We start from the raw sequence: 19,752 nt of genomic DNA on the forward strand, positions 1-19,752 counted from the left end.
TTAGCCCAGGGCAGGGCGGGAGATAAGGCCTGGACCTTCAGGACTCCAAGGTGAAAGGTCACTGCAGGAAGGGCTTTTCCAGCCGGTTAAAGGTTAACAGGCTCAGAAGCAAGGCTCAGGTTTCTTTGCCCAGGGCGGCCGGGAGAGCATACAAAGGGTGTTTAATATGTGCTGGCTGCCGCACCCGGGGGCTTGGAGGCAGTGACATGGAGGCAGAGCAGCAGCTGGGAGACTCTGGGGAGCCTGCAAGAGACATCTGTAGTCCAGTCGGCCCCTGGTCAAGCTCTTTCTGTGAAGCATAGAAAGAAAAGGAAATTAAAGGGGAAAGGGGGCAGGGGTGGTGGGCATTCCCGTCGCCTCCAGCCTCGCTGGGCGGGTGGGCGCCCTGCCCCCAGAAGCCTGAAATTCTGGAGAGGGGCCTCCTGACCTCGCGCCCCTGCCGGCCGCAGACCACAACATCCCTTCCCCCCCGGAGATTCCGAACACCAGGTGTTAGCCCAAGCAGAGAAAGGGTGGGGTGGGGGTCGGACGCCGCGACTTTCTGGAAGAGGAAGCAAACACAATCCATCATGTAACTGTGCAAAGAAATGCCCCAGGAGGGGTGTGTGTGGTGTGTGTGTGTGTGTGTGTGTGTATACTGCGCAGGGGCGTGCCCCCCGGTGCAACCGGCCCCCCATTATTGCTTCTGCCGGGAATGCAAGGGGGTGGTGCCGAGGGGCGCCTCGAGGGCGGTTGAGCTACACAACTTCCAAGGCCGGAGGTGGAGGGGAGGGCCTTAGAGAGACATCTTGGCGAGGCTGCGGAAGGGCAGAGGGCAGCAGTGGCCCAGGCTCCCGCCGCGGCCCGGCAGGGGTTAAGGCTGGAGCCGGGCGAGGACGGGGGTGGGAGTGGGGTGAGCGAGGGAGGGGGAGGGAGGAGGGTCAGGCCTTGCGGCCCCGCGCTCCGCCCTAGTCCCTCCCGCCGGCCGGGGCGCCGGGCGCCGCGCACGGCCACCCATGTCCTTATAAGGGCGGCCGTCGCCGAGGCAACGAGCGCCCGCCCCCAGCCCGCGGCGCGCGCCCCTGCCCCCGCCCCCGCCCCCCGCCCGCCCCGCGAATGGAACGTTGTGTGTCAAACCGGCCGCAGCGCGAGGCCGGCGCGCGGGGTCGGCGGCGAGAGCGAGGCTCCGGCTCAGGCACAGGCCCAGGCCGGGCGGGCGCGGCCGCAGCGGGGGCGGCAGCTCGGGAAGCGCCGGCCCGCGGTCCTGCAGGCCCCGTGCGGCCGCCGGGGGCCCTGGGAGACTCAGGGGGTGCGGTGACCGGCCCCGGCGCACGCCCGCCGCCCCTCCCCCCCGCCGCGGGCGGCCGCGCAACTTGCGGCCAAACTTTCCCCCCGGCCTCCCGCGCTCGGATGGCAGCCCGCTAAGTTGGCCATAGCCCTTGGCCGAGCGGCGGCCAGGCCGGAGGGCACCCCCTGCGCTGCCTGGGCCGGGCCATGGCCCGAGCTCCCCCGCCGGGGCCCCAGGGCGGCGGGGCGCGAGTCCCCGGGGCCCCCGGCCAGCACCTCTAGCGCGCCCCCCCGGTCCGGGGCCCGGCCCCGCGCACGCGTGGGAAAGTTGACCTGGAACCGGCCCGACCAGTTCCGCCCGGGCGCGCGGACCGGCCGCAGGAAGTTGCTGCAAAACTTTTTTTTTGGGTGCAACCGGGTGACCCCCGCGCACCGGGACCGGATGCGCGCCAGTTAGGGTCCCCCGGGCCGAGAGGGGTGCCCCGAGGGAGAATCGCGGAGGGGGCGCCCCGGCCCCGCTGCCCGGGGGCTATGGCCATGGTGACCCGCGGCTGGGGCGGCCCCGGGGGCGGCGGCGACACGAATGGCGTGGACAAGGCGGGCGGCTATCCGCGCGCGGCGGAGGAAGACTCGGCCTCACCCCCCGGTGCCGCCAGCGACGCTGAGCCGGGCGACGAGGAGCGGCCGGGGCTGCAGGTGGACTGCGTGGTGTGCGGGGACAAGTCGAGCGGCAAGCACTACGGCGTCTTCACCTGCGAGGGCTGCAAGAGCTTCTTCAAGCGGAGCATCCGCCGCAACCTCAGCTACACCTGCCGGTGAGCCCCCTCTCAGCGCACCGCCGCCGGCACCCGGGCCGGGCCTCTGACCTGCTCGGTCACCTTGGGCCTAGCGCTGACCTTCCCTGGGTCTCTACTTCCCGTCAGAGATTGGGGCACATGTCCCTCGCCCCCTCTCCATCACATTCCTGGGATTGTGTATACAGTCGGCGCTGTATTGGTGCAGGTCCCCCCCATCAGGTGGTCCCTGGTGGCTTCCGCCCCAGTAACTCGCTCCTCCTCCCTCCCTTCCTTTTCTCCGGAGAGGGGTCAGCTCTGCGCGGCGAGGGGTTGGGGTGCTGTCAGGGGTGGGTGCCTAATCCCAGGGCATCCCTTCCCTTGGGAATCTCGGCGCGCCGGGGACCGGGTGGGGATCGAACGTGGAACTTGGACTGTGGAGCTCACAGCGTCCGGGGGCCATTGTCTGCGGCCGCGCGGATCGATACGGCGCGCCCTTGGGGTCAAATATCACTTCCAAAGTCGCCCTGACTACTGAGGCGGCGGCTGGAGCGAAACTAGGTGGCACAGGGCGGCTTCCTTCGCATGGGGCGGGGGCGTGGGGGCGCTTCTGCTGTGGGGGTTGGGCTGCCCGTCAGGGGGAACCCCCCGGGCACTCTCTGTGCCCTGGGTCACCGGAAACTGCTGTGAGATGTCCGAGGTGGCGGCTGGATTTGACCGCATCTTGGCTGCTCCAGCCCCTCACCCCGCCTCTACGCCCCCTTAGCTAGGAGTAGGTGCAGACTGGGATCCTGGAAAATCCCTGAAACTTTTGTCGGTTCTGAGACTGGGTGGGGATGAATGTTTCCAAGAAGCAGCCCGAGGCTGTCCTAGGTTGGAGTCCCCACTGGCCAGCCGTGACCTGGCTAGCTTTTCTGGTTCCCGACGGGGCATTAGGTCTAGGGGAGGAGCTGCTGGCACTGGGTGTCCAGTCCAGGACCCCGCCTTTCCCATCATTTTTTGCTGAGTCCCCGTTTCCTCCGTTGACAAACCCCTACTTTGCACCCTCCAGGAACATGCTTGGGCTCTGTAGAGCCCGTTTGGAGGGTCCCATTTTCCACAAGGGCAAAACTAAGGTCCAGAAAGCTCTTGGCACCTGCCCTGGGTCACCTAGGGAGAGACCTTGCCCACTTGGGGCTTAGCAAGGGAACTGTGGGGTTGGGAAGGTTGAGGAGGGCCGCAGGCAAGTCTGGGTCAGGACCTCCCCGGGGCAGCTGCTGATGGAAGGTTTGTTGGCAGGGCCACTGGGTGGGGTCCTGGGTACCTGAAGCAGGAATTTGGCCCCAGATCTGGCCTGTTGGGGGCGGCTCTGTATGGCGCGGAGCTGGCTTACTCCCTCCTCCAATGCTAACTGGGCCACCAGACTTTGGCCTCATTCTTGCTGCTGGAATAACTGTGTGCTCTCTGGCCAGGTCTTTAGGGAGGGCAGGGGAGGGGCTCAGGTGGCTTGGGGGTCCCAGAGGCTCCCTTAGAGTGGGAGCACCAAGGCCAGGGAGAGGGGCCTGGTTTGGCACTGGCAGGTTCTTCAGAAGGTCTGTGTTGTGTGACCAGAAGTCACTGCTTCCCTCTGAGCCTCAGGTTGAATCAACAAAGATCCCTCGGGGCCTGACGTGGGTGGTTTGATGCCAGCACCCTAGAAAAGACCCCAGTTCCAAGCCCAGCCTTCTCCCAGTTTGAGGGAGATAGTGAGACACAGGTGTCCCAGTCTGTGGGGTCTGGGTTGGGCCAGAGGGAGGGATGGTCTGGGGTCCCAGGAGGAACAAGGAGCTCTGCCTGAGGGTCAGAGAGGAAGGCCGCAGGAGGTGGACCTTGAAACATGAGGGGTTTAGCAGGTAGAAGTGAAGGGCACTCCTGCAGAGAGTGTGGCTCCAGCAAATACTCAGTGGCAGGATTGGGGATCAGTGATGTAATGTGAGACCACCCAGGCGTGGGAGAAGTTAGAGCCAAGCGGGTCAGAAATTCTGGAGTGAAAGTAATGTGGAACCATGGAAGAAAGTGTGTGAGCAAAAGAGGGCAATGATCAAATTGGACTGAAAGCCAGAAGCCCAGGGAGAAGGCAGAGTTGGACTGTGGGGTCTGGCAAAGCATGTGCTGTTTAGATGGGATAACAGGTAGAACTTACTGTTTCCCCATCTGGAGGGATGGAAGATCTCTCCTGACTCTACAACTGGGGAAGTTGAGGCAGAAGGTTCAGGGCCTCCCCTGAAGTCTCAGGGACCCGAGCCAGGCCCCTGCCTGCCTGCCCCAGGCCTGGCTGTTTCCACCCGGCTGCCCAGGACCCTCCCACTGCCTGCCTGCTGGGCTTTGTTCTGGTTCTGCCTGAGCTCCCTTTGCCCTAGTAGGGCCTCTTCCTGGGGGCTCGGAGGCTGGTGCTGCAGGACGCAGAGGCCCTCTGGAGCCTCGCCTCTCCAAAATTGGCCACTGAGACTCCCAGGTGGGGCCCGTCTTGACACCCCCCCACACCCACCCACACTTCCAGTTTTCTCCAGAATGAGTGCATCCCATGTAGAATTGCCCTCTGGCCTCCCAATTCCAGATGAGGAAACCAAGGCTCAGTGGAGAAGTGGCTGCCCAAGGGTCAGGCCTTGGGTGTCCGCAGCTAAGATGTGTTTGACCTTTTTACTTCAAGAAGTGTTTGTCTTACTTTGTGACTAGCTCTGAGTACCCGATTGGTGCCCAGCTGGGACTCCAGCCCTTGGTGTGGGCCTCAAAAGGCTCAGAGGAGAGAGATATGGAGGGAACATAGGGCAGGGGCCGAGGGGAAAAAGGGTGCTGGGGGCATTGGAAGAACAAAGGCCTGAACCTTCCAACTGTGACTGACCTTGGACGGAACTCGTTGCTTCAGAGGGCAGGGCCACATGTCCCACCCCTGGAAGAGGCACCAACAATCCCCGAGGACCACGTGGAAGAAGCTTCTTGGGCTCAATTAGGTGTGGTATGGTCTTTCTAGAGAAGGGGTTTGACATCTTAGAGGGGTACAGGAGTTCATTCATTTGTTTCTTCATACATTGATGGTGGCCTTGTGTCAGGCAGTAATGTTGGGGCCCCATGGTGCTGTGACCCCATAGAGGATTGGCCTGGGTTCTCATCTCTTAGTCAACTCACAAAGTCTTGCTCGGTGACCATGTTCCTTCTCTGCTCTCATAGTGCCCTGGGACAAAGACCCTGTCCCCTGGCCTGACAAGGACCAAGTAAAATGTAACTGGAAAACTTTTGGCCGTCATTGGTATTCTGCCAGGAACTGCCTCTGGTCACCTGGGGAGCTTGTATTCGTCCTTCAAAACCCAGTTCCAACATAACCCTCCCTGGCATGCTAATCCACTTTGACACAGACTGCTCTTCATCGGTCTCCACTCCCCCAAATTGTCCTCTCCTCTTTGCACACCTGCAAGCTTAACCTCTGTGCCACTTTGGGGTCGTCTGCCCAGCCCAGGTTGTTGGTAGGGATGGGGGGTGGTCCTGGTGGTTTCTAGGTGTAACTTTCTAAGGCGTCTCACAAGGTGGCTCCCAGGCCAGAATGTAGGTGTCATGGTGACCCCCTTGGTGACCTCTGCATGCCCACAGGTCCAACCGTGACTGCCAGATCGACCAGCATCACCGGAACCAATGCCAATACTGCCGCCTCAAGAAGTGCTTCCGGGTGGGCATGAGGAAGGAAGGTGAGTAGCCGCTGGGGTGGGGCGGGCAAGGGGTGAACAAGCGGCCTGCCCTTTGCTCCCTCTCTTGGGGTCTGGGAGCCATGGAGGGCGGGGTCTGGCGCCTGCTAACCTCGTTACCACCGATCCTGAGATCCCGTGGGCCTGGATCTGGCCCTGGGCTGGAGGAATCCAATTATCCGTGGCTTCCTGGTGGCTGAGGCAGAACTGGGCTGTAAGAGGCTCCCCCACTCTGGCCCATGTTAGAACCTTTCTCCCCACCACCTCTCCCAACCCGGCCTCAGGGGCAGGGAACCTGAAGTTAACCCCAGTAACCCTCTGCCCTCTATCCTGGCCACCACTTTCTGAACAATGATGTACTTTTTTTTTTTTTGATTTGCTTTCCCTCCACCCTCTGCCTTGTGTTTGCCCAAGGCAGGAACTCACCCGACTAAGGCAAAGGGCAGCTCACCCTTCTGCCTGACCGGGGATGCTGGGAGCCAGAGGGAGGCCCAGCCTCTTGTCCTTGCCCTGGGGACTTGGGTGGATCTGTACAGGGCAGCTAGGTCTAGAACTCCACCGATCACTCTTAGAGTTCAGGTGGAACCTGTAGACTTCTACATGAAGCACTGGGCTAGGGAGCAGGATCCGGCCCATTTTAATGTCAGCCCCAAGGCTGGAATTCATATCTCTGCCTAGACTCTTATGAGCCAGGCTGGCAGTTCTTCCCTCGTGTCTAAAAGCTGAGTCTCTCCTGCTCTACTGTTGGTTTTTTCTCTGCTGAGCATCTGTGAAAGAAGCTGGGAACAGCTGCCCAGAGTCTTTCTCTTAAGATCATCTGATCACTCTCTTTGGTCATGTGAAGTTGGGGGTGACTGCCCATACCCCAACCCCTGCAACCTGGATTTTGTCTCCACTTGTGTGTGAATTTGACCTAAAATCCACATCAAATCCAGGCTTCAGATCTTCAAAGTCTCAAGGTGACTCAATAAATCTCAGATCATGACCCGAACACAGCCCTATCTCTTGGCCTTTGCACAGGTGGTTCCCTCTGTCTGGAACACATCCCCCAGACACCTACATGGCTTCCTCCCTCACCTTCTTTTAAGATTTGCTGAAACACCACCTCCTCTGAGAAGCCCTCCTGATTACCCTTTGCAGCCCCTTTATTCGGGCCATCTGTCTTGCTTTATAATTTGCTTGCTCCTCCAAAAGAATGTCTGCTCCTCAAGGTCAGATACTTTTGTCTGTCTTGTTTTCTGATACATCCCCAGGGCCTGCCTACACCAGGTTCTAAAACATAGAAGGTGCTTAATGTTTCTTGGCTTGAGTTACTATCCATTTAGCTCTTACTATGAGACCCTGGTTCGATTCCTGGGTTGGGACTATCTGCTGGAGAAGGGAGTAGGCTACACATTCTAGTATTCTTGGGCTTCCCTTGTGGCTTAGCGGGTAGAGAATCCGCCTGTAATGTGGGAGACCTGGGTTCGATCCCTGAGTTGGGAAGATCCCCTGGAGAAGGGAAAGGCTACCCACTCCAGTTATTCTGGCCTGGGGAAGTCCATGGACTGTGTAGTCCATGGGGTCCCAAAGAGTCGCACACGACTGAGCGACTTTCACTTTCACTTTCATGTGCCAAAAGCTATTCCAAGCCAGTTAGATACATTCTCATTTAATTCAGTGATTGGTGTTATCATCATCATGAGTATTATCAACTGCATACTTTTATGGGTGGGGAAAGAGTACAGAGAGCACTCTACTTGTGGTTGGTGATTAAGCCCACAGTCTGGGCTTCACTGGGAGGAAGAGCTGGGGAAGGGGTTCTCAGGAAGCAGGAACAGCAAATGCAAAGACTCTGAGGTGGCGTGGTGATGGATGAATGATGGCAGTGGGCTTTAGAACCAAGTGAGCCTGAAGTTAATTGGGATTCATTGTCGGCCCTCAACCCAGCTACACCCATTTGACAGACAGAGGCTCCTGAGACTTCAAATCACATGGGATAAGGCTTGAACCCTGCTTCCCTGATCAACTGTGCTAGCCCTCAGCTCCCACTTGCATCCCTCTCCCGCTCTGCTCCATGGTGGGTTGACCAGAAGTTCATGGAGGTGATGAGACTGGGCATGTCACCTCGTTAAAGCTCATTAATTAGTCTCTGCCAGGCACCCAGCCCAGTCAGCCCCTCTACCCTGCCTACTGTGGCATAGGCCAGGCTGGCATGCAGCCACCTTCCTCCTTGCACCTCAGCTTTCCTCTTGCCACCTACCTGATCCCTGGGGGCACTGGCCAAGGCCAGCAGTTGGTCCTTCCCCATCACAGGCAAAGCTACTGATGGAATCTCATGTTTACTGAGCACCTGCTGCTGACCGGGTTCAATCTCTGGGTCAGGATCCCCTGAAGAAGGGAATGGCTACTCACTCCAGGATTCTTGTATGGAGAATCCCATGGACAGAGGAGACTTACGGCCTATACTCTGTGGGATTGCGAGGAGTCGGACACGACTGAGTGACTAACACTACTTTTTGCTAACAGCGACTTTTTGCTACTGATCAGGATTTCATTCTTAACACTGAGGTCACTGCAGAGGCCCAGGCAGATGAGACCTGTTCTAGGGGGCCATGACCTGGAGGGTGGGGCTGGGAGGTAGAGAAATATCCTGCTTCCATAGGAGAGATCAGTGCCAGCCCTTACTGATCACTTGTTTGAGGGGTAGGCTGGCTACTTGCCCATGTCCTAGGAAGGTACTTGCCCCCCCAGACCCATTATCAGCTCTTAGACACCTGTGATTGACAGATGAGGACATGATTGACAGGTCTGACTTCGCTGGCTGCAGAGGGGAGCTGCAGAGTCCAGAAGAGGGGGAGGTGGGTATGTGTGAATTAAATTAGCCCTCACCCAGTGGTCCCATTTCCACCTGAGATGGTTTCCCCCCCCCCCAACTTCCTTCTCTGAAAGAAGTAGTCTGATGGTGGCTGGACACGACCTCAGGGTGAGGGCACAGGGTGGAGCAAGGTGGGGCCTGCAAGACCTTGGCCTCTGTCCTCCCAACAAGCATTGTGCCCATGAGGTAGGGATTGGGGGTTCAGCGAAAGGCTGAGTTGGGGGGCTTGGAACAGAGGGAATGAGTAACCCTCTAATAATTTTATCTCCAACCTTTCTTCCTCCCTACTTGCCCTACCCCATGACTCGGGGTACCCACTTTCCCCCTAATTCCTCCCCCCCTTCCTCACACCCCACTCTCCCCTCTCTGGTTTTCCCGTGTCCTCACTCCCCATCTCCTGACTCTTGCCCACCTCCCCCGTCCCCTCTCCCCTCCTCCCTCTCCTGTACCTTCCGCATTTCTTTCGGGCTGGCAATCTCCCTCCCCCTTCTCCCCCTCCCCACCCCCTCATCTCTATCTCCCCTTCACAGCGGTGCAGCGCGGCCGAATTCCGCACTCGCTCCCCGGCACCGTGGCAGCCTCCTCAGGCAGCCCTCCTGGCTCTGCGCTGGCCGTGGCCGGCGGAGACCTCTTCCCGGGGCAGCCGGTGTCGGAGCTGATCGCGCAGCTGCTGCGTGCCGAGCCCTACCCCGCGGCGGCCGGGCGCTTCGGTGCAGGAGCCGCGGGCGCTTTCGGAGCCGGGAGCGGCGCGGCGGGCGCGGTGCTGGGCATCGACAATGTGTGCGAGCTGGCGGCGCGGCTGCTCTTCAGCACAGTGGAGTGGGCGCGCCACGCGCCCTTCTTCCCCGAGCTGCCGGTGGCCGACCAGGTGGCGCTGCTGCGCCTCAGCTGGAGCGAGCTCTTCGTGCTGAACGCGGCGCAGGCAGCGCTGCCCCTGCACACGGCGCCGCTGCTGGCCGCCGCCGGCCTGCATGCCGCGCCCATGGCCGCCGAGCGGGCCGTGGCCTTCATGGACCAGGTGCGCGCCTTCCAGGAACAGGTGGACAAACTGGGCCGTTTGCAGGTCGACTCCGCGGAGTATGGCTGCCTCAAGGCCATCGCGCTCTTCACACCTGGTGAGACGCCCTGGTGGGGCTCTGGCCTTGGGAGGGGCTGGGTGGGGGAGGGGAGAGACCTAGCTCCTGACCCTGACCCCTGTAGTCCTCCACTTGCTGATCTACAGCTAGCCAGACTTGCGTCCCTGCATGCGCCTTTAGCGCTGTTGGGGGACAGTGGAGGAGGCGATGCAGGCGGTCTGACACCGTGATGGCCCCTCTCCCGGATCCCAGGCCTTCCTAAGAACTTTGATCCCCCACGGCTCCATGTCTTAAGGCCCCACAGCCTCCCGCCTTGATTCTCAGGCTCCCTGACACCCCTCCCCAACCCTTCACGCCCTCATCCAGGTGTTCATCGTGCTCAGTGGGCAGAATGACAGGTGGGGGCCCGCGGGAGGGGAGGCCTGCCCTCTTGGCCCTGTCCGTCACTTAATGATTTCTGTTCTCCCTAAACGCTGTGACCCTCATCTGCCAAATCAGGATGCTGCTCTTGTTACTGACCACTTAAGGAGGACTGCCTTCCACTTATGAAAGGCAGGGTTGCTCTGACACCTGGTTCTGGGCTCTCCTGGGCCCTTCGCTCCCTAATTCCTAGGACCCTAGACCACTGACCCAGGGCTCCCAACCTGCCCCACCCCCCGCCCCCCCCCCCCAGGGCCTCCAGGGGCCACCCGCAGCGGAGCTGGATCGGGTAGGGGGTGTGGCTTGAAGCCCCTCCCACCTAGGGGCGGAGGCAGCTTAGTTCCTTCCTAGTCTTCAGTAACCCTCCTGCCTCCATAGCCCTGCTTTCTTGTGGTGGGAGTGGTGGCATAGCCGACTCTGCACTTTGCAAGGAGGTCTCACTACGTGTCTCCTGGGACCAAGGATGCGGGAGCCAGACCCAGGCTACTCTGGGAGGTGGCTTTTATCCAATAATATGGCTTTGCCCCTCTTTACTTACCCAGGACATTTTCTCTGCCCTGACATTCATAGGGCTCTTACCTGTCACCTTCACTCACAATGCGGGTCTATTTAGTGTGTCTGAATACCCTCTCTAGGCTTTGCTTTTCTTCCCAAGTCCCCTTGCCAGCCCCCTCTTCCCCTTGAGCTTCTTGTTTAAGGGGTGTTTTCAGCCTCACCTCCTGGCATGCAGAACTTCCCCAACCAGAGACTGAACCCACAGCCCCTGCAGTGGAAGTGCAGTCTTAACCACTAGACCACCAGGGAATTCCTTCCTTCTTAAGCTTGATTAGGACTTGTCTCCCTGTTAAATGCCTTAGTCAGGGCCCTTCTACCCTTGAGACATCACTACCTGCACTCCGTGTCATCATCAGATGAGGCCACCTTAATGTCTCTTGGGGACCAACACTGCCTTAGATATTAGACACCCCCATTTGTGCCCTAGGCTCCATCTCCCATCCTTTGAGTGCCCTCCTCTATACCAACAGCCCTTAGTGGTATCCCCCAGCCCCGGTCAGCCCTGGGGTCCTGTGTCCTCCTGCCACTTCTTCTGACCTTGCCCTTGTCCCTCAGATGCCTGTGGCCTCTCAGACCCAGCGCATGTGGAGAGCCTGCAGGAGAAGGCGCAGGTGGCCCTCACCGAGTACGTGCGGGCCCAGTACCCATCGCAGCCCCAGCGCTTTGGGCGCCTGCTGCTGCGGCTCCCTGCCTTGCGTGCCGTCCCGGCCTCCCTCATCTCCCAGCTGTTCTTCATGCGCCTGGTGGGCAAGACGCCCATCGAGACGCTGATCCGAGACATGCTGCTGTCAGGAAGTACCTTCAACTGGCCCTACGGCTCAGGCCAGTGACCAGACAGGGCCAGGTCTGCAGACCTCAAGGGACACGGATGCTCAGGCCTCTGGTGGTGGGCCGGGGGGTGGCCTCCCCTGGACAGAGGACCCTGGCTTCCCTCCTCAGACTCCTATTTTTTAAAGACTGTGAAATGTTTGTCTTTTCTGTTTTCTAAATGATCATGAAACCAAAAAGAGACTGATTTGTCTAGACTCCAGTCAAATCTTCCCCAGAAACCCTGATGAAGATGAGGGGCGAGACAGAGGGTCCAATCCCAGGACAGCCTTGTCCCTTGGTATCCCAAGAATGAACTAGTCCGGGTGTGGCTTCTCTGGTGTGATGGACAAAGTCCTGCCGTCTGGACTGGAGGGGCAGCTGCAGCCAGGCAGGGGTGATGAGTGCCAGACTGATCCTCTGGACACGTAATCCACGTTGGACACTACATGATGGATGAATCAAGGCCAATAATAAAGAAGTTTCCTACCTGCACAGTCTCCATCATCTTAGTGGGGGGAGGGGTGACACAGAAGGCACCCTACCATGGGGACCCACTCCCAGCCCAGCTGGAACACCTACAACCTAACAGCAGCCCTACTTGCTGGTTTTTAAGTATTTGTTTGTGTGGGATAGTTTTGTGTGGAAATGCGCTGGAGGGGGAGGCCAGAGGTCAGCCAATGGGTTTGTAGGAGTTGGGCTGAGCAGATGGCTCAGATTTGAATTTAGATTCTGGTCTATGAAATTGAGCCTCACAACATTCACACAAACCCTGGACTAAGTACCTTATTGTTTTCCCTTTTTTAGCTGCACCACATGGCTTATGAGCTGTTAGTTCCCCAACCATGCCGAGGCCTAACCACTGGACTGGCAGGGAAGTCCCTTTATTTTCTTTGGTCAACCCTTAATCATGGTGTCTGGGCCCCAGTGTCCTTGGGAGAAATGTTTGGGGCGAGTTCTGTCACTTGATCTCAGCCCAGATAGAGCCATCCATTTAGCTGGCCACAGCGACTGGTTTAGGGAGGGAATGTGGCCCAGAGCTGGCCAGTGAGATTCAATGGCAGGACTGGAAATTAGGATAAAGCAGAGCCAAGGAGGAGACCAATTTCGCAGGATACCTTTGGAGCCCCTGGATCAAGCCATAGATCTGAAACCCTTGGGTGTTTCCATTCCATGAGCCCAGACTTCCCCTTTTGTGCCTGAGCCAGTTTAAATTTTTTTTTTGTTACATGTACTTTAAAAAACTGTTAGAAATTGGCATTTAGAAGATGGAGACCTCTAAGGTCAGACCTTGAAATGTGGACTTAATTGAGGTGATATGGGTTGATGCAGGGCACCAGGGGGCTTGCCATCCTGGCCTCAGAAGGTTGTGGCCCAGTTCTGTAGTGGGAAAGGCATCTGTGGAATTTACGCCAGGACTGTGGCTCTAGGGGGTGGGTAGAAAGGGCCCAGATGGTGGTGGTGGGTGGCACCTCTTGGCCCTGACTGAAGGCTTGTCAAGTGAAGACAGACTTATCAAACATGCTCCTTTGAAAACAGGGAAGAACCTGGGTCTCACCTTGTAGGTTGGGCTAGGGCTTAGCCATAAAGCAGCCTCAGGCCTTCAAAATGTTCCCCATTGGAACCCTAGTCTCCCCCATGTCCATCTCAGAGGACATCTGGGAAGATAGAAACGAATGAACGAAGGTCTCGGGTGTGCCCTGTCCCAGAAGGGGACTGAAGTTGGAATGGGATGAAGCTCTCCCACTGGCAGCTGGGCTGGTTTCTGCCCTGGGTAGGTGTTTTCTGAGAGGTCCTGCGCATAAGCGAATGTCCACTCCAGCTGGGCTGGACAGCAATGTGCTGTTTCTCAGATTCACAGGACATCTGTGGACTGACCAAGACCATGGTGTCCGTCCTGCTTCCAGTCGGTCAGAGACGTGGATGCTTGTCCAGGCCAGATTGCTGAGCTTCTACAACACCCAACCCTCTTCTGCAGGAAGAAGACATTTGAGCCTCCCTGGTTGTCAGGACACCCATCGGGGTCCAGCCCCGTCTCCTTGCTCTATCACGCTGGGCTCTCAGGAATTCCTGAGGCCATGTGTTCCTTGAGGACTGATCCTGGGGCTGAGGCCTCTCTGTGACCCAGTGGCTGGCACTGCCTTCCTTGCGTGCAGCCTGCCTAACTGCCCCTGTCCTCTGGGAGGCCAAGGCTCAAAGAAAGCTCCTGGGCTACCATCATTGGGCTTCACATGGAGCCTGGACCTACCTGTACTCCATGCTACCCTGAGCCTGGCACGGGGTGGACATTAGGGGGCCCTCCTGGCTGAGGAGGTGGCACTAGTGGTTGACCCCTCAGCTTCTTCCTCTTGGAGACTCTTGGAGGCCATTTGAGACTCTTGGAGGACAGGGAGCCCCCTGGACAGACTGGGGTTCACAGTCCACCCAGAGATCCTGGCCAAGTCCCTTTCTCAGATCCTTAATTTTTTTTCCCTTGGGAGAATGGAAGAACAGTTTTTTGGTGATGAGTGAAATCAGGAGTTTTAAGCGGCAGTAGGTATTTAATAAATGTTTATTCCACTGGAATGGAGAGCAGGACCCACTTCCAGGGGATGGACTCGGATGTGGGGTCTCCATGGAGGTCCTGCAGGAGGTTCTGGGAAGCCTTGCTGGAAGGGGCCATCAGATCTAGGCCTCAAAGGCGAAGGCATTTAAAATCAGGCATGGCTACCCCAGGCAGGGCAACAGTAACAGCAAAGATCAGGAGGGAAGAGAAGGAAGGGCAGGGTAGGGCCCCCCACTTTGATGGTTCCCTCTATTTGCCAGGACACTCAGAAGTACACAGAGCCCTCGCTGTCTCCTTGGTCGTCGAATTTCTGGATCTGTGTCTTGAGGTGCCTTAGTTTGCCCTTCAGGTAATGGCAGCGAGCCTGCTTGTCCAGGAAGCTGGGGTCCTGAGCAGGGAGAGATCGAGGGACGTCTTTGTGGCAGTCTGGCCTATGCCTCTCAAGCTGCTTGAGCTTTCATCTTTTCCTCTCTGAACCTTAGTTTTCTTTCCATGAACCTGGGCACAAGTGCCCAGCCTCATGGGAGTGTGAGTATGTGGAGGGTGGGTGCAAAGGCCAGGCTGTAGGACTCAAGAGGCATGACTCACCATCTGCTTCTTCTCAAATTCCCTCCAGACACGGGCAGTGACATGGGCCTCCTTCTGCCAGGGGAGAAGGAAGAGGGTGCTCAGGGGGCACAGGACCCAAGGAGGGATGGGGAAACTGAGGTTCAGACAAGGGGGACCTTGTCAAGGGCTGACCTTGGCCCATGTGATGTGGTGCCCACCCAGCCTAGAGGAGGAAGAGGCCCAGAGATCTGAACCCACTGGGCTTCCAGAGGCCAGGCTTAGGCCACTTGCAAGGGATGTGGGATGAGGGTTTCCACCTGGTGCTGACCTGGCTTCGGGGTCTGGGCAGTGAGTTCAGCAGGGCCTCCAGCTGCTGGAGCTTTGCCTGTGCAGAGCCCACCTCCTGCTGGAGCTCCAAGAACTCTGGGTACTGGTCCTGAAACACTGCAGCATAGCGGCTCCGATCCTTCGCAGTGCTCACTGGTGGGTACTTACTACCAGGTTGAAAGGGGGTCAGAGTGAGGGGAAAGAACTCTTTTCCACAATCAGTGTAATTTGCTTTTTTTTTTTTGGTCTCTGTTGGGTACCTTGCCCCAAATGCCCTTCTTCTCTTTTTACTATTTGGTAAACTCTTACTTTTCCCTTGTAGCTCAGTTGGTAAAGAATCTGCAGGAGACCCAGGTTTGATTTCTGGGTCAGGAAAATCCCCTGGAGAAGGAAATGGCAACCCACTCCAATATTCTTGCCTGGAGAATCCCATGGACAGAGGAGCCTGGCAGGCTACAGTCCATGGGGTCCTAAGAGTTAGACACGACTTGGCGACTAAACCACCAAACTCTTATTCACTTGTCAAAGCCCCAGCCTCAGTGCCCCTTCCCTGTTCCAAGAAATTAGGAACCACTCACAGCTCATAGTCAGGCACGGGGTGGGGCCTAGGCATATGTTTCTCGCAGACGGCTCTAGTAGACTTCTTGGTGCCCAGGAGGGCCCGGGAGGGGAGTTCATCCTCAAATACAATCTTCTTGGGCTTTGTCCTGTGGGCTCCGGGATGGGGCTGGTACACAGTTGGGGGAGCGCTGGGTTTGAGGCCTCTAGACACCAACCGCTGCAGAAGGCGCAGGAATCATGATTTGGAGTTAACGAAGGTTAGCCGGCATCCCTTAAACAGGGGGAAATGAATCCTATGCCTGGGCTCGGCCTGGGAACCCTCCTCCCTTTTAGACTCACCGGAGGACCAGGGCCAGGCGGACGGGTCTGCAGGTTCCCCCGGGAGCCATGGGTCTGGGGGTGCTCTCGGGTCGGCATCGGCTTGGGGGCGGCGCCGCTGCGGCGTCCCCGGGCCGGTGTGCGGGTCCTGCGGGGAGAGTCGTGACCCGCGCGTGGCGGGGATGGTCGGCGGGCGGACTGTGGACACAGCATGGGGACATGATTGGAGGTGGGACGGCGGGAGGACTCACTGGGAGGCGGCTCCCGGAGCGGCCAAGTCCTTTACCCGCTACGCTTTCTCTGTCTCCGCCCTCATTTGCATAGACGCACGCCATTGGCCTCAGAGAGCCCCAGACCCCGCCGCCGGGTGCGTACCCGGAAGAGCGCTATGCAAATAATCCGTTACGTACCGCGCAGCCCAGGATTGGCTCGCGTTAACCCCGGCGCGGCCCGCAATCTCTCCCGCAGGGCTAGGCGGAGCCCATGGACAGCGCCCCCGAGAAGACCCTTGGGATCTCCGGTCCGGTGACGGGCCGCACGAACCACTTCTGCCTGGGGTCACCTGTCCCAGCGTTTGGGGCTCCGACTCTAGGTCCGCTCCCGAAGTCCGTGTGGTGCATTAACTACAGGCTGGAGTCCACTGGCTGGGTCGCTCCGCGGGCCAGGGGAGGGGCCTCGGTATATATAGGGCGGGGCTGGCGGTGAGGAGGCGGGCCGGGGGAACCCGGAAGTGGACCCACACCCTGGCGGTGAGACTGACGGGGGACAGCTAGCTGCTGCGTTTGGGGCCGATAACTCACCCTTTCTGACCCTCAGTTTATTTGGAGAACTTTCGGTAGAGGATGAGATGGTTAGACAGCATCACCGACTCAATGGACAGAAGTCTGAGCAAACTCCGGGAGACAGTGGAGGACAGGGGAGCCTGGCGTGATGCAATCCATGGGGTCGCAAAGAGACCGACCCTACTTAGCGACTGAACAACCCCACCGACTTATCTATTTACTCATCGGTTATATTTTTAAAATGGTTCTTTAAATAAGCACTGGAGGCATGTTTAGAGAATTCACATAGAAAAGAAGCGTAGCGCAGAGTGAATTTCTTACCCACCCTTATTCCCAGAGGCCACAGTTAATTATATCTCCTTTTGGAGAGATTCTAAGTCAATGACAAATCTTCCTCACTACGGACAATACTATAGAAAAAATAGTCAAGGGCACATTTCTTTGGCCAATTATGCAGGATTATGTAGGATAAATTCCTAGAAGTGAAACTTCCCAGAATCCACCGGGGAGAGACCTGTGTATTTTAATTTGGAAAGATACTGTCAAAAAGATTGAACTGACTTGGAAAAGACTCTGAAGCTGGGAAAGTTTGAAGGCAAAAGAGGGTGGCAGAGGATGAGATGGTTACATAGCATCACCGATTCAATGGACATAACTTTGAACAAACTCTGGTAGATAGTGGAGGACAGAGGAGCCTGGTGTGCTGAAGTCCATAGGGTCTCAAAGAGCCTAACACAACTTAGCGACTGAACAACATCAACTGTCGAGGAGCTTGTGCCAATAATGCTCTGATCAGCTGGTTTTCCCACAACCCTTGCAACCTCAATGGCATCACAGTTTCCTGTACTTGTACTTTTAAATCTTGCCTAATAGTTTTAAATCTTGCCTAATCTGGTGAGTGAAAAAATTCAGAAACCATTTGTATTTGTTTTCCTGCTTATTTCCTACAAATCTTTTTTCTTTTTGGCTTTTAGGAGCTTTTTATATATTAAGGGTGTTAATTTAACCAGATAGTGTATCTTTGCTGTTACTATTATAAATGGGATCTTCCAATATATTTTGCAACTTTGTTTTTTGCATATAGGAAATTAAATATTCATTAATCCTCTTGTTGGTTTACTAAATTCTCTTACTGAAATAGACTGTTTTAGTTAGTTTGCTTGGATCTTTTTATATAGACAAGTAATTTTATCATCTGTGAGTAATTTTACTTCAATTTCTTTTTGTTGTCTAGTTGCATTGACTAGCGCCTCCAGACAATATCAAATCACTGGAGGAGATGGGTGGACTGTGAGTATCCCTCCACTCCACCTCAGTTTAGTTTCTTCACGTTGATGGTAAAGCTTCTAGAATTGCCCATTAAACTCAACACTGCCTTTGGCTTGAGATTTTTCCATTCAGTGAGGAAATGCTCATTATTTTTAATTGAGACTTTGCGTAATGGATGCTGTGAACAGTACAAGGTATCATTTCACTCTATGATTTTGCTTCCTGATGCATTAATATGGCTATTAACATGCTTCCTAATACTGAACCATCTCTGAGTCACAAGCATGAGCCTCCTCGTTAGGGTCTATTTTTAAAAAGTTGCCACTAGAGCTTTCATAAAGCTTTTAAAAACTGCCACCAGAATTTTAAAAGCTATTAATGGTGGTTTTACACCTATGCTGATGGAGTGGGGGTGGGGCCCACGTGGACAACTCCATGCATGTTCCACAGTGCTCATGCCTCGATGGTCTGGGACAGGCACCTTCTGTCCACCCTTCCTTATCAAGCTTCTTCAGTCACCCCTCTCACAGACTTTGCTCTTCACATCTGGAGTGGGGATAAGCAGAACCCAGGACCATAATTCCTCTGGACTCATACTCCATGATCCCTTCCAGGGTCCCAACTCCAATGCCCATCCAGACTATGACCTGGGCAGGGTAGGGTTGCCACTGATTTTCTTGTGTTTGCTGAGTGACTGTGTGAAGCATCTGCAATGTCCTGAGATTTTTGGCTGTGGCTGGGCTAAGCCTTGTCTCTGAATTATCACTTTCAATCCCAAGGAAAGCCCAGCACTGACACCTGAGAAGGTAATAGGCAGGAGGGCTAGGGATCCCCAAATGGAGGAAGGAGGTTGCAAGTGTCAGACATTTTCCCTTCTCTATGCAAAATTAAAAGGTTTCTTTAAAATTTTTGTGTTGCCATGAGGACACCCAGTTCCATCTGAAATTAACTTTTCTCAAACCTTGAGCTAACCAATGTGTTTTTCTTATGGAAATGTTTTTCTTAAGCTATGTTAATGAACTATGTACTTACCTTAGACTCTGTCTTTCATCAAGTAGGTTCTGCCTAAGACTCAGAACCGGTAATGGCTCAACAAACCAGCATGTTTTACTCATGGAAATGTTCTCTTAAGCTATGTTAATGCAACTATGTATTTGCTTGGAAATCTACCTTGCTTCAAGATTCATGTCAATTTTTTTTTTTTAAAGAATTTATTTGATCGCATGAGGTCTTAGTTGAGGCATGTGGAATCTAGTTCTCTGACCAGGGACTGGACCTGGGCCCCCTGCATTGGAAACATAGAATCTTAACCACTGGGCCACCAAGGAAGTCCCCATGTCCATTGCTGTATGGCCCGGGATGACTCACCTTGTGCCAGTGTTATCTCAAAATGCATGTTGTGGGTGAGGGGCCTGGTTTTGAGTGAGTTTTCAGACATTTCCTTTTCGCTAATTAGCAGCTTGCTAATAGGTATATAACTTCTTGCTAAAAACTAGCAAGGGGGCACTCTTTCTGCCCCCTTCTGATGTCTATGTCAGAAACTTTCTCTCTTTTATATTTATACAACTTTACTACACAAAAGTTCTGAGTGATCAAGCCTTGTCAGTGGCTCTGGATTGAATTCATCTCCTCCGGAGGCCAAGAATCTCGGCGTCATTCATAGGTCCAAGAGACAACTTTTCAACCCTTCCTACAGGCTGACCTCCAGGCGTGGGCCCACTCCTCCTCAACCCTCCAGACCTTACCTTGACTCCACAGGAATGTGTTTGGCTCTGACTCCATCAGATTGGGAGTTCTGGGGCCTCTATGGGCCCTGCCTTGTCCAGTGTGAAGTAGGTACCTGGGGGGGGGGGGGCGGGGGGGCAGAAATGGGAGGCAGGCTTGTTGACTCACCTCCCCCAGCTGCCTGCCCTCCTTCCACTCCTGGTCATGTACTCTCTGTAGCTCTCATG

General features: G+C 56.1%; 2 protein-coding genes across 7 annotated transcripts; one reads left to right on the forward strand and one right to left on the reverse strand.

Annotated features, from left to right (window-relative positions):
• The first annotated feature begins 956 nt into the window (after window positions 1-956).
• Window positions 957-11,944, forward strand: NR2F6 (nuclear receptor subfamily 2 group F member 6). The gene is made up of 4 exons (XM_069589114.1): window positions 957-2,081; window positions 5,643-5,737; window positions 9,122-9,706; window positions 11,198-11,944. Exons 1-4 carry the CDS (start codon window positions 1,798-1,800, stop codon window positions 11,470-11,472), a joined length of 1,239 nt encoding a protein of 412 aa, XP_069445215.1. The 5' UTR covers window positions 957-1,797; the 3' UTR covers window positions 11,473-11,944.
• A 2,038-nt stretch (window positions 11,945-13,982) lies between these two features.
• Window positions 13,983-16,598, reverse strand: OCEL1 (occludin/ELL domain containing 1). Of its 6 annotated transcripts, none has more exons than XM_069589141.1 (6): window positions 16,001-16,598; window positions 15,771-15,897; window positions 15,449-15,648; window positions 14,872-15,037; window positions 14,583-14,636; window positions 13,983-14,382 (listed from the first exon to the last, which is right to left on the reverse strand). In XM_069589141.1, the coding sequence occupies exons 2-6, from the start codon at window positions 15,846-15,848 to the stop codon at window positions 14,260-14,262; spliced, it is 621 nt and encodes a 206-aa protein (XP_069445242.1). In that variant the 5' UTR covers window positions 15,849-15,897; window positions 16,001-16,598; the 3' UTR covers window positions 13,983-14,259. The 6 variants fall into 6 exon arrangements, with proteins under 6 accessions (XP_069445242.1, XP_069445239.1, XP_069445241.1 ...); XM_069589138.1 differs by having other exon boundaries at window positions 15,771-15,947; window positions 16,160-16,435; XM_069589140.1 differs by having other exon boundaries at window positions 16,160-16,433.
• Window positions 16,599-19,752: the final 3,154 nt, after the last annotated feature.

The sequence above is a fragment of the Ovis canadensis genome, chromosome 5 (genome assembly GCF_042477335.2).
Source record: "Ovis canadensis isolate MfBH-ARS-UI-01 breed Bighorn chromosome 5, ARS-UI_OviCan_v2, whole genome shotgun sequence".
NCBI classification, from domain to species: domain Eukaryota; kingdom Metazoa; phylum Chordata; class Mammalia; order Artiodactyla; family Bovidae; genus Ovis; species Ovis canadensis.

What these genes read in the sequence shown, in the direction of transcription:
- NR2F6 (XM_069589114.1), top strand. Translation starts at nt 1,798, where the DNA reads ATGGCCATGGTGACCCGCGGCTGGGGCGGCCCCGGGGGCGGCGGCGAC. An exon ending in AACCTCAGCTACACCTGCCG is followed by an intron (nt 2,082 to 5,642) that starts GTGAGCCCCCTC and finishes GCATGCCCACAG; the next exon opens with GTCCAACCGTGACTGCCAGA. An exon ending in GGTGGGCATGAGGAAGGAAG is followed by an intron (nt 5,738 to 9,121) that starts GTGAGTAGCCGC and finishes TCCCCTTCACAG; the next exon opens with CGGTGCAGCGCGGCCGAATT.
- OCEL1 (XM_069589136.1), bottom strand. Translation starts at nt 15,962, where the DNA reads ATGCTGTGTCCACAGTCCGCCCGCCGACCATCCCCGCCACGCGCGGGT. An exon ending in CGCCTGGCCCTGGTCCTCCG is followed by an intron (nt 15,649 to 15,770) that starts GTGAGTCTAAAA and finishes CGCCTTCTGCAG; the next exon opens with CGGTTGGTGTCTAGAGGCCT. An exon ending in CCCGTGCCTGACTATGAGCT is followed by an intron (nt 15,038 to 15,448) that starts GTGAGTGGTTCC and finishes TCAACCTGGTAG; the next exon opens with TAAGTACCCACCAGTGAGCA.